This window comes from Phoca vitulina, unplaced genomic scaffold (assembly GCF_004348235.1).
Source record: "Phoca vitulina isolate PV1807 unplaced genomic scaffold, GSC_HSeal_1.0 scaffold34, whole genome shotgun sequence".
Lineage (NCBI taxonomy): Eukaryota > Metazoa > Chordata > Mammalia > Carnivora > Phocidae > Phoca > Phoca vitulina.
Genome location: NW_022589737.1, coordinates 19,118,405 through 19,135,827, shown reverse-complemented (window position 1 = coordinate 19,135,827; position 17,423 = coordinate 19,118,405). Strand labels below are relative to the sequence as shown.

General features: G+C 43.5%; 1 protein-coding gene across 7 annotated transcripts in view; it reads left to right on the top strand.

Moving 5' to 3' along the window:
- Positions 1–17,423, top strand: part of FAT3 (FAT atypical cadherin 3) — a 660,968-nt gene that overhangs the window by 469,386 nt on the left and 174,159 nt on the right. For all 7 annotated transcript variants that reach the window (XM_032426340.1, XM_032426344.1, XM_032426342.1 and 4 more), the window contains exon 4: positions 9,173–9,234. In XM_032426340.1, coding sequence (XP_032282231.1) covers positions 9,173–9,234 — 62 coding nt within the window. The remainder of the gene's footprint in view (positions 1–9,172; positions 9,235–17,423) is intronic.

The following is a 17,423-nucleotide window of genomic DNA, read 5'->3' as shown; positions in this document are numbered from 1 at the left end:
GAGTCCTGGGATCGAACCCTGCATCAGGCTCCTCAACGGGCAGTCTGCTTCTCCTTCTCTCCCCAGTCCCGCCCCTGGTCATGCTCTCTCTCTCTCTCTCTCTCAAATAAATAAATATTTTTTTAAAAAAGAACTTTGTAGAATTCAGTTGAAGACACACAGGAGACTATGGGTCAGGGACCCCCTATTTTATTGGCCTTTAAATTCTTTTGTATTTTTTTTTATTTTATTATGTTATGTTAGTCACCATACAATACATCATTAGTTTTTGATGTAGTGATCCACGATTCATTGTTTTCTTTTGTATTTTAAAATGCAGTATTTTTCATTGTGGGAGAACTAGACCATCTGGATAAGTAAAAAAATATATATATATATTGATTACTTTAGCCCCATCACCCAGCAATAACAACTGTCTATATAGTGATTCTCACCCTTGGCTGAAGATTGGAATCACCTGGAGCTTTTTAAAAATCTCTATGCTCTGACCTCTGACCATCCCAAATAATTCAGAACTTCTGGCTGTGGGACCCTGCACCAGTGTATGTTAATGCTTCCCACGTGATTCCCAAAGCACAGCCAAGTGTGAAAACCAACCTTGGTCTAGAGCCAGGCTTCTCAAATTGTAGTGTACATACAGATCACCTAGGTCTGGGAGGAGCCTGCAACTCCTAGGTGATGCTGATGCTTCTAATCCATGCCACACTTTGAGCAGCAAGTATATATAATACCTTCTCGATAAAATTTAACAATGCGTGGATGAAGGACTCCTGATGGATAAGTCTTTAAACAAGTTACTTAAACTGGAAGCATCAGTTTCGTTATCTGTCAGGTGACATTGGGAGTAGTAGACATTTTACAGTTTTTGTGGCCCAGATGTTTAGACACATTTGAGGGGAAGTCTCAAGATGGGGAGGAAGCAGGTTAGATCCTTGAATGCATACAATACAACAGGCATTATTTTTGGAGCTCATCAAAAGAGTTACTTTATTTGAGCATTTAATATGCGCCGGGAACCAAACTAAGCATTTTAAATCAATTATTTAATTTAAGAAGCCTCATGTTACTGATAAGGAGGATGCTGTTTAGAGAAGCCAAGTAACTTGTTGAAGACCATGCAGTTGCCGGGGGGCGGGACTGTCTAATGCCAAAACCTGAGTGGTGGTCAGTGCACTGCAAACCAGTACCCCATAATGCGTCCCAGACTAGATCATCTCGGAGACCCATCCATATAGTGTCATCTAGATTTCCAGCCACGACTTCTTCCTTATTTTGATCATCTAATATTCAGAATTATGCAAAGAAAAATCTTGGCAGAAAGAGAAAGGGGGAGATGTGCACCATATTGCACATCTGAGCGCACACATCAGTGGTATGTTAATGGCACCTAAATATGGCATCATTTCATATGACATCCTTAATATTGGTTCACCATCTGTAGCTTAATATCTCTGAAGAAATCCAATATGGCATTCAAGGTTTAGCTAAACCCCCTAGAGACTTCTTCAGGTGCATAAATCCTTCATCTAGGCCAAACCAGAAGGTAGAGCCAGAGGGCTCTGTGAGATTAGGAGGGAGCGTCATGAGGATTGGTGATGAGAAGAGAAACTCAGGGAAGAACAGATGGGTCTGGTAAGTATCCAGGTATTCTGGCAAAAGTAGACTCATACGCAGCATCTCTAGTCCTGTGTGTGTGTGTGTGTGTGTGTGTACATGTATGTGTGCATGTGTGTGCATTCATATGTGGGTGTGTGTAGCAGGAACACATGGTACAGGAGAGAATTATTCAGAGAAGAGGTCTTTGGAATATTCTCCATCATACAACATCTTCTTCATTATGCCTCCCTCATTGGCCACTGTCTTATCCTTCACCCTGATGACAAGTTACCTTGACCCCGATCCCCTAATCGATCTCATCTGTAATGAGTGGTACAGCAAGGGAGCAGGGCTTGCCTGAACCTCAGAACTCTCCCTCCAGGCTATGGGCAACTCCATCTGTCAACTGGGCCTGAAGTGAAGGTACAAGGGTATGTACCAGCCTCAACACTCTTCCTGCACAAGCTGGCTTTCCCCCCTTTTCTACCTGTGGCAACTACAGCATCCTGTATCCAAGGGGGAAAGTGTTTCTGGCAGAAGAATCCTGCCGGTGATTTCCCTGCTGCTCAGGCAGACTTGAGAAATGCCATCCATTGGCTTGCAAAGAAAGAAACTGAAACTTATCTGTTATAGAAAACTACCAGCTCCGAACTACATGTGACCCACAGGGTCTTCATACTTGGTTCAGGATGCACCCTCACTTACACAGTTTTAAAGCTTCTACTGGCATCTTCGAAGTCACTATTTATAAAGAAAAGCTCAAGTTGCAGAGTAAAGCTCCATCCGTGATTTCCCTGTCAGATTTTCTTAAGGAAATTTAATAGTAGCACTGAGAACTCCATCAAGCAACTCCAAATCTTTACACCTCATGAAACAACTCTTACTTAAAAAGCTTGTCTGCTCAAGCCAGTTTCCAGACCCTTTTTTTAACCCTGTCATAACTGAGGCTTTAGCTCTTGTGTATTTTTTATTTCTGGTGATTCTTTTCTTTTTAAAGAAATATTGGTTAGGGGCACCTGGGTGACTCAGTTAAGTGTCCGGCTCTTGATTTCAGCTCAAGTCATGATCTCAGAGTCATGAGATCGAGCCCCGCCTTGGGCTCTGCTCTCAGCGGGGAGTCTGCTTGAGCTTCTTTCTCTCCCTCTCCCTCTGCCCCTCCCTACCACACTCTCTCCCGCTCTCTCTCTCTTTCTCTCTCAAATAAATAAGTAAATCTTAAAAAAAAAAAGAAATATTGTTTAGTCTCAGAACACATAGTATCTGGTTGTTTAAAACAAACTTAATAGGGGCGCCTGGGTGGCTCAGTCAGTTAAGCGTCTGCCTTCGGCTCAGGTCATGGTCCCAGGGTCCTGGGATCGAGCCCCATATAGGGCTCCCTGCTCAGCGGGGAGCCTGCTTCTCCCTCTCCCACTCCCCCTGCTTGTGTTCCCTCTCTCGCTGTCTCTCTCTGTCAAATAAATAAATAAAATCTTTAAAAAAAATAAAATAAAATAAAAAAAAAAACAAACTTAATAGATGTCTTCACTCCTACTTTAATTTTTCCTATAAAAATCTTTGCATTTGAATTTGCATTTGCACTGAAATTTGCACGTATTGTGTGTCCATTTCATTCTCCAAATTCAGTGCACAGCCTTATGTCCACATGTAAACAATGCGGGCGACATTTCAAGGCTTCCTGATGGGCTGAATTGAAAGGTGGAAACGGAAGTTCTAGAAGTTGGGATCTTATGGAGAGACAATAAACATGAGAATAACTAAGGGTTTTTTTTTTTTTCACTTAAAAACACACACTCATAGTTAACTGATGTTTTCATTTTCCTCCTTTTGAGAGACACATGTGTGCTTAAGTGTTGATTTTGTGCAGCAAACGAAAACCATCAACAAAACAAAAAGACAATCTACTGAATGAGAGAAGATATTTACAAATGGTATATCCAATAAGGGGATAATATTCAAAATGTATAAAAATTTTGTGGATAAATAAAAATCAGAACGCAGCCCCTCCTGTTCCTGCTTGGGTGACTCACCCACGTCCTGCTCAGCTGGGCTCAGGTCCACCAAGAAGAAAGTGGGGTCAGTGAGAGATCAGAGTATGATCTCCTTTTAATGTTTTTGTGTTATTGTAGACTCCTTACACTGAAAAGAGACTTAGGACATTCCCAGGTAAGGAAATAGGGGCCTAGAGAAACCATGTCATTGCCTGGAATCTCATATCCAATAACTGACTGGGCTGAGACCAAGACCCAGGTCTTCTGGCTCCCAGGCAGGGGGCTTTGCTACCACTGCACATACTCATCTGCTAGGGAGACAGTGGAGAGGCTTCAGAATTAGCATTCCTGGTAGGAATGATGGCTTAATCGTTGGTGACCTTGGGCAACTTATTTAAGTCAATTTCCTCCTATAAATGGAGTCAGAATAGTTCTTGTCTCTCGTCACTGTGAGATTCAATGAGAGCGTGCATATGAGCCGTTTAGTACAGTGTCTGGTACATAGTACTCAACAAATGTGGGATACTATAAGATGATCATTTGCCCACCTTTCTGTGTAAATTAGATAGAAACCAGGATGTGGAAGACCATGGAAATAGCCACAAAGCCCCTGTGTGTAACATTAAAGATTAAAAAGCTGTCATCAACAGCTAATAAATAAATAAATAAATAAAAGTCTGTCAGGAATTGTTCTAAACACCTCCAACGTTCAGCATGAAAGAGAATTCCAAAAATTGGGAAGACCTTGAAATTATTCAAAGAATGAAATAGAGCATTCAGGTCACTTCAACTCCCATGGTTTGGGACCATTATGGCCACTCTATATAAAACAGCACTGAGCATTCTGGAAGGTTCATTCAAACAAGTTTTGCTTACAAGGTGCTAGCTTCTGTGTTACGTACCAAGACCATGAGGTGAATAAGATCTTTTTTTTACCTTTTCACTTGTTTCATATTAGCAGTTCACTAATAAACAGAGCCACATATTGGGTGCCATGATAGTAGTTATATGTTTAATAGCTGTGACAAGTACTCCTGTAGGTTCCTGAGGTCAACTGGTAAACTCCCCAAAATCTCTGCCTTCTTGAGACTGTGGTCTAGAAGGGGATCCTGACCACTGATGGGTTACCTGAAACATGCTAGAGGGAAAGTCAGAGAACGCTTCAGGGAGAGGGAACGTGTGAACTGTCTGGAAGGACAGTGAGGGGTTTACCAGCTAGCTGGGGGTAGGCGCAGAGAAGTGGAGAGCAGAGGAAATGAAGGTGAGAAAGACAGACTAAGTACTAATTGTAGCTCACAGGGTTGATAATTCTAGTTGTGTTTTTTTGATACTAAACTCAGCTTCCAACAGTCCTGGAAAATTATGCTGAAGCAGCTAAGACCTGCATTGCTTCAAGTAGCACTTAAAGAAAATGTGAATGTCACGGCAGTTAGATTACACAGCTGCGACCCAGGACACCCACAGGGAGAAAAGGCCGGGGGAAGATGTCATCTCACAAGTATGACTTCTCTGACCATAACTACTTAGAACACTCTAAGTTCTCTTTTGAACAGGCAGTGACATTTTTGTGCTCGGGCTGTTTCTCAGAGAGATTGTGAGAGCCCCCGTCTCCACAACAAAAAATTAAAATTAGTCATTTTTAAAGTAATTGCATGGTTCCAGCCATATGCTGCCCCCCACTTTGTGAGTATCATTCACTTAGGATTGGCATAATTCCCCTCCTAAATTGGAGGTTTGCATATGTAATTATATCAAATGATGTGTTTGTTTATATCTCCAAACCACATTCAAAAGCTCGCCTATGATTTATCTTTGAAATTCAATTTCATCATGTCAGTCCCCAATTTACTGTGCCCAATGGGTCTTCAGTTACATGTGTGATGTAGAGGCCTTCTCTCCTGCAGAGATTACACAATGGGGTTGTCTTCCACGGTGATGCATCAGAAGAGCTGAAGAGAGAGAGAGGGTGCTCTGTTTTCTTCTCTGCCCTCTTTTAGGGCCCAGCTACATTCAGCTACCACAGAATTGTTAAAAATGAAGATGCAGCACTGGCTATTTTGATGATTTCCTCTGGACCATGAGGATGGCTCACTGCATTCCTTTCTGACTGAAAAACAGAGCTGCTGAGTACCAGAGCTCATCCAAGTATGTCTCTTTAGGAGAAGAGAGCTCTTGCCCCTTCTTGGTGTAGCTGGTCCCGTCTTGATAACAAGGATTATTTCCTAGTACAAATAACTACCAGTTGTGGCTTTAACCCCAAAACATCCTGTTCATTATTTTTATGTCCCTGACTCCCCGTGGACAAACCTGATTACCCCATTCATCCCAACCCCTCTTCATGCCTGATTCCTAAACTAACTTATCTGTCTGTTCATTCATTTATTTTTAAATGTCTGTCTTCTCCAAACATGAGGGGCTTGTTAAAATCTAAAAGGCAGAGTTTATGATCTCCTCCTGATTTTTAAACAGCTTTACTGACATGTAATTTACATGCAAAGACATCCACCCATTTGAAGTATACAATTCAGTGGTTTTCAGGATGTGTATAGAACTGTGCAACCATCACCTCAATCTGTAATTTTAGAGCATTTTCATCACCCTGGAAGAAACCTTGTCCCCACGAACAGCATTTCCTGTCCTCCACCCCACCTCATCTGATTTCCCACCAATTTTCACTTTTGACTTAGATTTTTTTTTTTTACCTGCCTTTTACCATCTGTCTGTGAAAATAAAGATAACGGAAACACAGAGAACTAAAACCTACAGAGGTTTTCCTGCCTTTCTTCCAGGAAGAGAGACTGCTTGGATTTCTCATGGCTCCAGGTTCACGGTTGTGTGTTTCAGACTTTTCAGGAAGGCTGTCTCTTTCTCCATTGGCTGATAAATATGTGAAAAACACATCCTGGTCACAGGATGCTGATGACAGGAGAGCCACACTGCTCTCTCAGTCCCACATAAGCATTGTGCAAATAAGTGGCTTTCCTTAAAAAAAAAAGAAAAGAAAGAAAAGAAATCACCCTAAGATGAATCAGGAGAGGAAGGCTGACCTCTTCCCTGTGCACAGGGGGCCACGGCTGCCTGACCCAGTGAGGATGGGACACAAGTGTCCTCGGAGGGACAGAGGGCAAAGGGGTGCTGGTCTTTTGTGCCTGGAAGAGCAACAGGCACCCAACAGAGTGAAGGCTGACGGCCCTTTCATCCATGTATAGCTTCCCTCTAACAAGTGTTTCTCATTCTCATTGTGACCTCTCACAGAGCATGCCCCCTGAGGAGGTGGGGAGGTTCACAAAAGCCTCCCTTCCCTTTCTGAGAAGACAGTTACTTCTCACTTGGAAAGTGCCATCATGATATGTGACCCTGTTGGATAGAATGGCCTGGAAGTGAAGGCGTCAGATTTGTGTGTGAGACACCCCTTGGTGTGACCACACTGACCCTTAGTTAGTCCAAACCAGAGAGCTGTGCTCCCCTTTATTCCTCCTTTATTACCTCAGCCACTGGGGCACTCACACCATCTCTGTCTCCCCCTCATTCATCCCCGATCCCCCGTACACACTGAGCCAGATGCTAAAGCAGCTCGATGCATTTCATTCCTGGATGTGGCTGGGCAGAAAAATTAATGTCAATAAAAAGTCATGCTGAGACTCAACAAAGGAGAGTGAAATGGCACAGAGCCTTCTTTTAGAATTAGAGAACCCGTTCAGACATCAACCCAAGAGACTTGGACACAGTAAATGAGGGATGGAGTGGGGCACAGAATTTGAGTTTTTGAGTTTCCCTGGGGGGACTCTTATGGGCAGCTAGGGAAGAGAAGTTACTGATTCTCCCACTTGAAATTCTTGATACCAGTCTTCTCTCCGAAATCTCAGACAGTAGCTCATCTCTGTATCCTAGAGTACCTAGCACTGCCCCATTCGCACAGAGGCACCCAATAAGTGGTTTCAAATGAATACAAGAAGCATGCACCCCCGATCCACCTACAGATACTCTCTTGGCACACAAAACAGTACCTTCCTGAACAAACACATTCTAAGTCTGCAGCGAAACTGAAGACTAGAATATAAATAATCTCCTCTACAGCAACTTTTGTCAACTGAGCATTAATGAAGTTCCCATTCTTTGTTGTAGGCCAGTGGCTAGGAGGGCGGCAGGGCTTCAGGATGAAAAGGCAGACCCTTCCCATGAAGGAACTCTGTCAACTTGTCTAGTGGGGAAATACACACACGTGAACAATGGATTATAGCACAGAGCAAAGAACCGTGACGGAAGAGTACACTGGTTGTGTTGGGACGTACCAGATGGGCACCTAACCCTGGAAGACAGGTCACCTCTCTAACATCTGAGCTAAGTTTGAACCATCTAGAGGTGAAGCAGTGGGGGTGGGGCATGTTCCAGAAAGAATTCATGGAAAGGCAGATCATTTGCACAGTGGGAACACAACTTTCCCTCCCATGGGGAGTGTGGACAGATGAGAGTGAAGGGGACTGGGGCCACTTTGTAAAGAGCCATGCTACCCCCAGTGGGATTTTATTTTGAAAGCCATTTCACCTCCTGGGGCCTCTTCTTGGCTTTCTCTTAAGTCCGCATGCTCCCACCCACCACGTACGTGTAAAACAAAAGCTGAAGGTCATGAGTTCCTCAGCAGATCTTGGTAAAATGCCTTTTCCATACTTCCCATACCTCACTAGTGTGGGGAGTGAGCTTGACATGTGATATTCCCTGCTCTTTTCTGTCCATCAGCACAGGTGGCAAATCAGCCCCATCTGTAGTCTTTTGTCTTCAGGGACAGTGTAGCACCAAGAAATGGAATATAAATTTGACCTCCTAATTGCCATTTGACAATAATAATAATAAAACCTGGAAAAGACAAATTGGTGCAATAAGCTGGGCAGCCTTGAAGGTTGTGTCTTCTCATTGTCTTTTCTTTGTCTTTGTACTCAAAGGGGCGATTCATTTATGGGAAACACCATTCGAAGGAAAGATACAGAGATATTTCCCATGTGGGACTGATTTTGTGTAAAGATTTCAACACATAAAACAAAATGATAAAATTACAGTGTGAGGTCTTCGGTATAGAAGTTATTAAATTTGAAATAATTATGTGTACAAGTAGCTATTACCGAAGTAACCTTCTTTGTCAAGGGTAACAAAAAATTATATCAGCATTAAAAAGTTAAATAAGAAAGTGCTGTTTCATAGCCTGATTCTGATCAGCATCAACAACCCATTAGTGTTCAAGAACTCTGAAATCTTTAATGAGGTTCTTGCTGTAGAATTTCCGTCATATGCAAATGAATCATTGAAATTCCTCATTATCAGGAGAACAATGGTCCTTCAGTGAGTTTTTACATCCCCGGAGTGATTACAGTACCTAACTGAGGTAAACAGAACCAGAACAAATTTTTCAGGTTTTCTTCGTAAATTTTATTTTGTTTTAAGAATAATTCAGAGACCATCTTGATGGTCACTGGAGATGGGAGAGTTACTCTTCCCTCTCATTTTTGCTTTTCCTTTAACTGGATTTGCTTCCCATGCTCAGTAAGCTACTTGCCCTGGATACTTAAAAGTCAAATATTCTCATTTCTACGCAGGTCTGATTACAACAACGTCACGGAAATTGGATCGAGAACAGCAGGCAGAACATTTTCTGGAGGTAAGTGCAGAGAGGGAATGCACATTCATGAACACCGACTTTCACTAAACTTCTTTAACCTTCAGTGTAAACTAGAACTTCAGCATATTTGAACTGTGGATTCCAAAATGAAGCTACTTCTCTTGGCCTGATTGGTTCCGACGGTGGAGATTTGTGGTTCATCCCTCTGGACACGCTCCTGTGTGCCGAGCAGGGGTGGACGAGCAGCCTTTGCCTTCCTCTGAAAACAAGCAGATGCATCAACATCTCTGCCTTGACTTCAGGCCCCTTTGTCAATCATCAGAAAAGAACGTTCAGGAACAGAGCCCTGGGAGCCTCCCGGGCCCCAGGATGCGAAGAGAGAAAGCAAAAGCGCTGTGATCAGAGTGAAGTACATCGTTTGTGGAGACGCAAGTTGCTTTGCTTCTCATTTCCTTTCTGGGGAGAGGGTTGAGGAAGAGAAGCCTGCTAGCTGATTCACTGCCTGAGATGACTGTGTCTGAAACCGTAAAATGTACACCTATAATTCATTAAGACAGAAACAGCAACAATATAAACTGTAAGAGTGTTATTTATGGAGGGGGAAAAAAAAACACCATAAGGCAAGAGATGAGAAAATAGATAGGAAAGAGCTTCGTGGAACATTCTTTCTATACATATCGAGTATCTTTATTGGGAAGCTTGAAGTCTGGATGGTATGTATGGCACTGGGATTTCAGTGTGACAGTCTGATACAGAACAGATGACAATGCTTGGAAGTTAGGGCTTTGTTAAGGTTTTATCACACATCCGCGCTTCTAAAATGGTCTGTTAGTCCGTAAGAATCACTTACTGGAATCCGCAGGTCCTACACACACACACGCACATGCACGCGCACACACATGCACACACACACACACTTCAAATCTCTCCTGTTGTTTTCCTTTAAATCAGTTCACCAGCAGTGATTTATTTAACAAGCACTGGACTAGGGAGTGGTGCCTAAGGACCCTGGAGCTTCCCTGCCATGATTAGCTTGCATGGCTAAAAGCTGTTTAATTGCCCTGGACCTCAGTTTCCCCTACTGTGAAATGTGGCAAATAATTACCACTCCATATACCTCAAAGGATTGCTATTAGGATCAACCCTTATATTTTATATCAAAGTACTTTTAAATCTCTTAAAGCATTATACATAATAAAGGAGTATTATTATTATCATGTAGCACTGTGATAATCCTTTTAAAACATTGCTATCATCTCATAAAGATGAAAGACTCCAGGCTGCCAAAAAATAATTATTATAATTCTTTTTTCGAAATCATACTACTGGGCTGCAGTTTGTATCTGGTCCAGAATTAGAGGACATTTGCCAGAACAATAACACCTTATATTATATTTATGTGCTCCTTTTCTTTGCAACAGAGGCCAGGACTCCTGGGGAGGTGGTGTTCTCAGATAGTTGAACCCATTACCTGCCCGTGGGGAAAAAGAGGACATCTCATTAGCTGGGGAATCTGCCCGAGATCACTTACTGCCTTGTCCCTGGAAAGGGTGGTGTCTTTGAGGGGGGGTTGGTGCAGAGTGTGACTTTAGGGAAGAATGTTTTCCAGGCATTTGAATTTACTTCCCAGAAGCATCCTTAACTGTTTTGCATCCTTTACAGATTTACATAAATACCAAATATTTCCATCCTTTAGGGTAACACCAATGCATCTGGCTCATCATTTCTCAGTACCTGGTATTAATCTGCCTAGGAAAGTGGTGCCAAATAGCCGCTAGCCACCTCTGAGAGTTGTTGGGACAACTCTGTGTCTAACATCTGGTCTGGGATCTGTCACTAAGTAGGTGCTCAGTAAAGTGTCACTGTACCTGTTGCGGTTTTAATTATTATCGTATAGTGTCATGATACCTAAACCTCCCAAACATTCAACTTCATCTCCACACTCCAGGACAGAGAGTAGCTCCAAGGCAGCTGACGTGCAGAAAGGAGGCTCTGACAGCAGCCGCTGGACTTGGCCTGGGTCCCAGGGTCTGCCCTGCGTGCTGGGGATACAGAGTAAACAGGGAGGGGCAGGGGGCACATAATAAATGAATAAAGGCTGTAAGTTCAGATACAAGCTCTCCGAGGCCGCTCAAAGACGTTTCCAGGATAGTGCCTAAAAGTGGGGATGGTAGTCAACATTCAACAGACTGGTCAGGAGGGCCCCTTTGAGTAGGTGACGTTTGATGACATGAAGCCAAGATTCTGTTCAAGGCCAGTGTGATCATCCAGGCCCGTGTGATTAAGGGTGTAAAGGTGGAGGTGGGTAAAGCTGATAGGAAATGAAGTTGCACAAGGCAAACAGGGCTGTAGTAACGATGATGCATTTTTTCCTGAGTGCAGTAGAAAGCCAGTAAGCCAGGGTGACGTGATATGCTTGCCAGTGTAAGCTACTCAGCTGAGCAGAAATGGGCTGGGGCAGGGCACAGGTAGTGGGGAGACTCTGGGGGCTTTCTAGAAGGATCCATGTGAGACATGATGATGGGTTTGGATGAAGGCTGTTAACAAAATAACTAGAGAAGACAGTTAAGGTTCTAGAAACAAACTTCGGCACTTCACAAAGCAGACTGCCTCCACTCAGTAGCTGCAAAATGGGGTGGAAGGCAGGAAGCTTTCACAGGTTGAAGAGTAAAGAACAAAGAAGAGAAAAACTGAAAAGTATCTGACTGGCTGGGGCCACATAGCCCATAGCCAACCTTGTTGGGGTGAGAAAGAACAAAGAAATAAGGATAGAGCCCAGAGTTGGCTTGGCATTTGGGGACTGACTGACTGGATATCCTTTGGTTCTGGTCAAGCAGAGCGTTTCCGGAGGCACAAAAGTTATCTAAGTTTCAGTTTGCTGAGGTGGCACCTTGGACAGCTGTGGTTCCATGTTGGGCCTAGAAATTTATTTCAACCACGCTAAAGGCAGTGGGTCTAAGGGAAGGGTCTGATACAAACCCCATGATGATTCTGGCTAACAGGCGGCACGCTGGCTTTTCTAAATTCTCAGAATGGAGCTCTGAAACACCATGGGTCAGCCGAACCAATCCAACTGGCCCCAAGCATCCACCATCGCTCTGCACGTCTCCCAGGATCCCCATCATTTGTGCTCCTTCTTTTAGTCACCTCTGCGGCTGAGGTTTTCAAACACCAGCTAATCTCAGTCTCCCTCTCTCTCCCCCAGTCTCTCCATCTCCCTTGCTCTCTCTGTCTCTCCCATGCACACTAACTCTTGCTCTCATCTTCTGAATTGTACAGTCCCTCGTCACGCTATTTTTTCCTACATAACTTGGCTGTGACATTCATTTCTTTTTTTCTGGATGGATCATGGAAAGGATATTGCTTTAACTCAGTCCTCCAAAAACTGAGCAAAATAATATCATTCAGAGTGCGGAATAGAGTTCTCTGCTGTACACAGATTTTTGTAACTGCTGGTACATTGTATTGTGTGAGTTTTAAATGCTGGGTATGGGTAATTAACCTCCTGGAGAGCCTTTAATTGCCAAGATAACCCTGCGCTCCTCTTAAACTCATATTAACCTTCTAGCTCTATTTCATATCTCTCCTTCCCAATAAAACAAAATTGACTCTTCTTGAAAGGACCCGTTTAGAGGCTGACCTGGTAGGTGCACTTCTGAATGGGTAACCAGAAGGGCATTGATGATTTGTTTCTGGTTTGCTATCCCCATGATAGAAGGTGCTTTAATTGTATACCGCTGGTACTCTGCCTGTACATTGGATTAAGATATTTAGCTTGACCACGTATGGCCTGTAAGGGTTTTTGAGTCTGTAAGCACTCACTTTCCATCTCTGATGATAAGAGGACAGTGGTCACTATCAGAATCCAAGGGATTTGCTAAAGAAAGAAGAGCAGCGAAGAACTGTAGAAAGATTCACAAGTACAGCTTACTCTTTTTTTGGTGAATTCTAAGTGTTCACTCTTGCCTAATTTGAAGTCTGTTATATGTAAACATTGGAGTGGTCTTCTGTCCCTACTGTAAAATCCAAAAATATGGGATTTTTAGCTCACTTACTCTAAGTCATATACATTCCTCGATAGCCTTTTATGATTGTAGCAGAAGTAGAAGGCTAATTCGGGCAAACAGATGCAGGGAGTGATAACAAATGCATAAACTAAATAGTGAATTAATGTTTTAGCTTAACAGTTATGACTTTAGCCCCCCTCACTATCAGAGAAGACAGCTGCGAAAAAGGAATCATTGCAGGCAATAAATGCAGGGATCGTTGACCCCGTTCCCGCATCTGCAAGGTGGGGATAACAATCCCTAACACAGACTTGGTGTGAAGAGTTATGGGATGACAGATGAAAAGTGCTCAGGACGCCGACGGTCAGCCAGCGAGTGTTCTGTGAACGGGGGCGGCTGTTGTCAGTTCTCTGTCTTCCTTCTCTGTCTTCCTTATTCTACCCTAGATGAGGTGATGGATGGCAGTTTAGGACACCATGAAGTTCATGGACTTGGAGACAGAAATAATGGAATACGCTGCCTCTTTCCATCTGCCTTGCCAAGTTAACTTTGATCCCCCATTTCCTTATCTGTAAAGCAGGGGTCAGTGATCCCTACCTCATCGATGAAACACGCAGAGGGCCCGGCACACATAGACACTGCTAAACCATTGTCTCTCCCTCCCTCTTCCCCATCCCCACCCTTCTCCCCTTGTCCTCAACAAACACCTTGTCAATTCCCTTTCTTTTTCAGTCCTGGCCCCAGTATTTTGAATAGCTTAGAGCAGTTCAATTATTCTTAGAAGATATAGCCACTTAAATAATCCTATAGTTCTGGCTTAATTATGTGTGAATCTTTATCTTGCATGCTGAAAGAGTATTATTTGCCTCCCTTTTGATCTTGAAATGCTTCTCTGTTCAGGGCTGGATGGTTCTGATAAAAGTCTTCCAAAGAGAGCAGAGAGCGTGATTTTATTTGCAAATCAGAAAAGATGACAAGGCCCAGTAACCAGCATAAAGACAAGGGATGGGAAATTTTGTTGTGTGTGTATAACTTGAAGTAGTCCAGAGAACGTGGCGAGATTTTAGAGTGCGGTGGTATAAATAACAAAACACATTACAGAGGGATATACACTAGAGCTATAAGAATGTAAATTATGTACTATCTGTCCCTTTAGCATATCATCCATTGTCCTCTGTAAGGTACCTCTCAAATGACTCTTTTTTTCTTCCTGTTTGAAATTCTCATCCCTTTTATAGTCTTATTTTCTAAGGAAAAACAAGTACTGTTCTTTGGTAAGTTTTTGTAACATTTCCTCTTGCCTTAGGATGCAAATTGATTTCTTCGGTGAGTGCACATCCTTAGTGGTTTCTTCCTTTGGTGAGCCTCTGCTCTTGAAATGATGGTAATTTCTGGTGGTGAAGAATTGCAGGCCTATTTCAACCCATTAAGCAGTCCATAGTTTGATGATTTAACTACAAGAGAAATGGAAGTTTCTCTCATTAGATTCTTCTTTCTGCCACCTTCAAGAAACTTTGCAGAAAGTACCAAGAGGCCTTGGAAAAAGATGGTCCATCCGTGCACATAACACAGACACTGGCCTCGGATGGAGAGTCGGTCCTCACTTCTGTTTCTTCCTGTGTTGTACCTACTTTGACAGAGTTCATGTGAATTCACTGTTTTTTCTTCCTGTCTTAAAAGCTTTATTACGTGCTGATTCTGGGCCTGGCATTGGGCGAGACACCAAGCTTCTGTTACTAGAGTGAGTATGTTTTGCCCACTGAACATTTTTTTCTTCGCCTTTCACAGTGAGGTCATTAGAGTCTAACCTGCTGTTTATTCATGAGCTACTGTAGTTGGCTGCTGTCTTGTTATCAAGGGGCTGTTTTTCATTCATATCATCCAGACACTTCTCCCGCATTTTACAGATGCAGAAACTGAGACTTAGGAAAGATAAGAGAGAGCCAAGGTCACACAATCACTTCATAGTAGTGTCCAGGATAGGTCTTCTTCTCTTCACAGAACAGTATGGCCCGACACATCCATCAGCACATTGACATGTGGCCAATGGAATCATCTTTTCCCACTCTTGGTTCACAGCAGATTTACCCAGGTGTCAGGTCAGCCCACCCTTAAGCATCAGCATAGATGGATATGAAAAGAGGAGGTTTTCTCTTAGACTCGTTGGTTATCCATTTACCAATCTCTCAGCTGCTCCTCCATACCCACTCCTCTGCCCTTCACTGCCTTCCCATCTCTGGACAGGGGTTCGCCCTGCTGGCTACCACCCCAAGCTCCAGGACCAAGTCCACCTGAGAGGATGCTGTGGCCACACTGCGTGCACCAGCTTGGACACCAGTGGAAGAAGAGACCAGGTGTTACAGGCTGAATCGCCTATGTTGAAAGCCATATGTTGAAGTCCTAAACCCCAGGATCTCAGAAGGTGACTATATTTGGAGTCTTTAAAGAGGTAATTAGTTGAAATGAGGCCATGAGGGTGGGCCCTAATCCAGTATGACTGGTGTCCTTATCAGAAAAGGGAATTTGGATGCAGACCCATTCAGAGGGAAAAATCATGTGAAGACCCAGGAGAAGACAGCCATCTACAAGCTAGGGAGAGAGGCCTCAAGAAACCAACCCTGTCAACACCTTGACCTCAGATTTCTAGCTTCCAGAATTGTGAGAAAATAAATTTCTGTTGTCATTTGTCATGGCCGCCCAAGCTCACTACTGCAGGAGGCAGACTTCATTCACGGGCCCACCCCTGCCCCTTTCTCCTCATACCGCCCCCTCACAAGGCTATAGAGACAGATCCAACTTTATTTACTGAAGGATGGGGCAACTACAAATACAGTATAGCAGGAAAAAAACCTCCACCTAAATCTGGTTATTTCTGTGTTCCACACTCCATAACTATAAATGAGAAGTATCCCCAAGTTAAAATAATTCACAGAAGGCTCCCTCACAGTGTACACTGGTTTCTAACTGCTTCTCTCCCCTCAAGTGCCTACTTTTCTGAGGGCCTGCTTCCTCCACTCTCTTTAGTGAGGGTTTCCAGCCCATCTTTCCCAGAAATCCTGTCGCTTGACTCAGGAACTAACCCCTCCCTTTAGATTTTTCTAAATCAGTGTCATTCTCAGGTTTGAAATAATGCCCCAAGAGGGCTTAAGCAGGCCAGCCAGAGGTGGCCTTTGGCACTACAACTCCAATTAAATAAGGAGGATTGGTGGTGATGATCATGATGGTGGTGATGGTGGTGATCATGATGGTGGTGGTGGTGATGATCATGATGGTGGTGGTAGTAATTGTGATGGTAGTGGTCATGGTGGTGGTAGTGGTCCTGGGGTGGTGGTGAAGGTGGTGGTGATGGTGGTGGTAGTGGTGGGTGGTGGGCGTGCGTGGGTACTTGTGTGTGGGAACATGTGTGTCTGAGGTAGGAGCAAGGGTTGCCATTCCAGTTCCTGCAGAGCAGTCCAGGTTGGTGTGAGCTCTGAAGAACGAGCTCTTGTGAGATCTTCCCAGCAGTATGAATTGCATATATATATATACACACACACACACACATATATATATATATCTCACATATATATACCACTTTATTTTCCCAACTGACCAAACAGTAAATATTGAATCAGACACATACACATTTTTCCAAGCAAATATTCATTCTCAGAGATAGTTTGCTCCAAACAGAAATTACAAGAGAACTGCAGGCTGGTGACTCAGAGGAGCACCATGGATATGGGTGGGGGGTAGAGGGGAAATATGGCAGGTCTCACCCGCCCCTTCTGCAGAGGCTCTGCCAGTGGCAAATGTGGAAGTAGGTGGGCCTGGTTTCCTCAGAAAGCCTTATTTTTTTCCAAAACAAAACAAAACAAAAAAACCCAAATCAGGTTTATGTGTCAAACCTCCCTACACTAACGTTGACACCTGCATTTTTTTAATACAGTAATGAGCCAGTGAGCTCCTGTTTTAGAAGATCTGATAGGAGGGAATATTTTGTTTCTTACTGCCCCATAATTTGTAATCCTCTCACAGTAGAGAAATTTACATATATTGTAAAATGCAGTTTGTTTCTCATCGTCTCTCTGCCCTACATTTTTTTCACAATGTGCCCTTTGGAACCCCTCAAAATACAAGAAATGAGCCCAGGGCTGTGTCTGAAGAGACCCTGTTGAGGTTGGGAATGCCGGCATGTGAGGACTTGGTTAGGCTCTCAGCTGAGGGCACCCCTCCCACCCT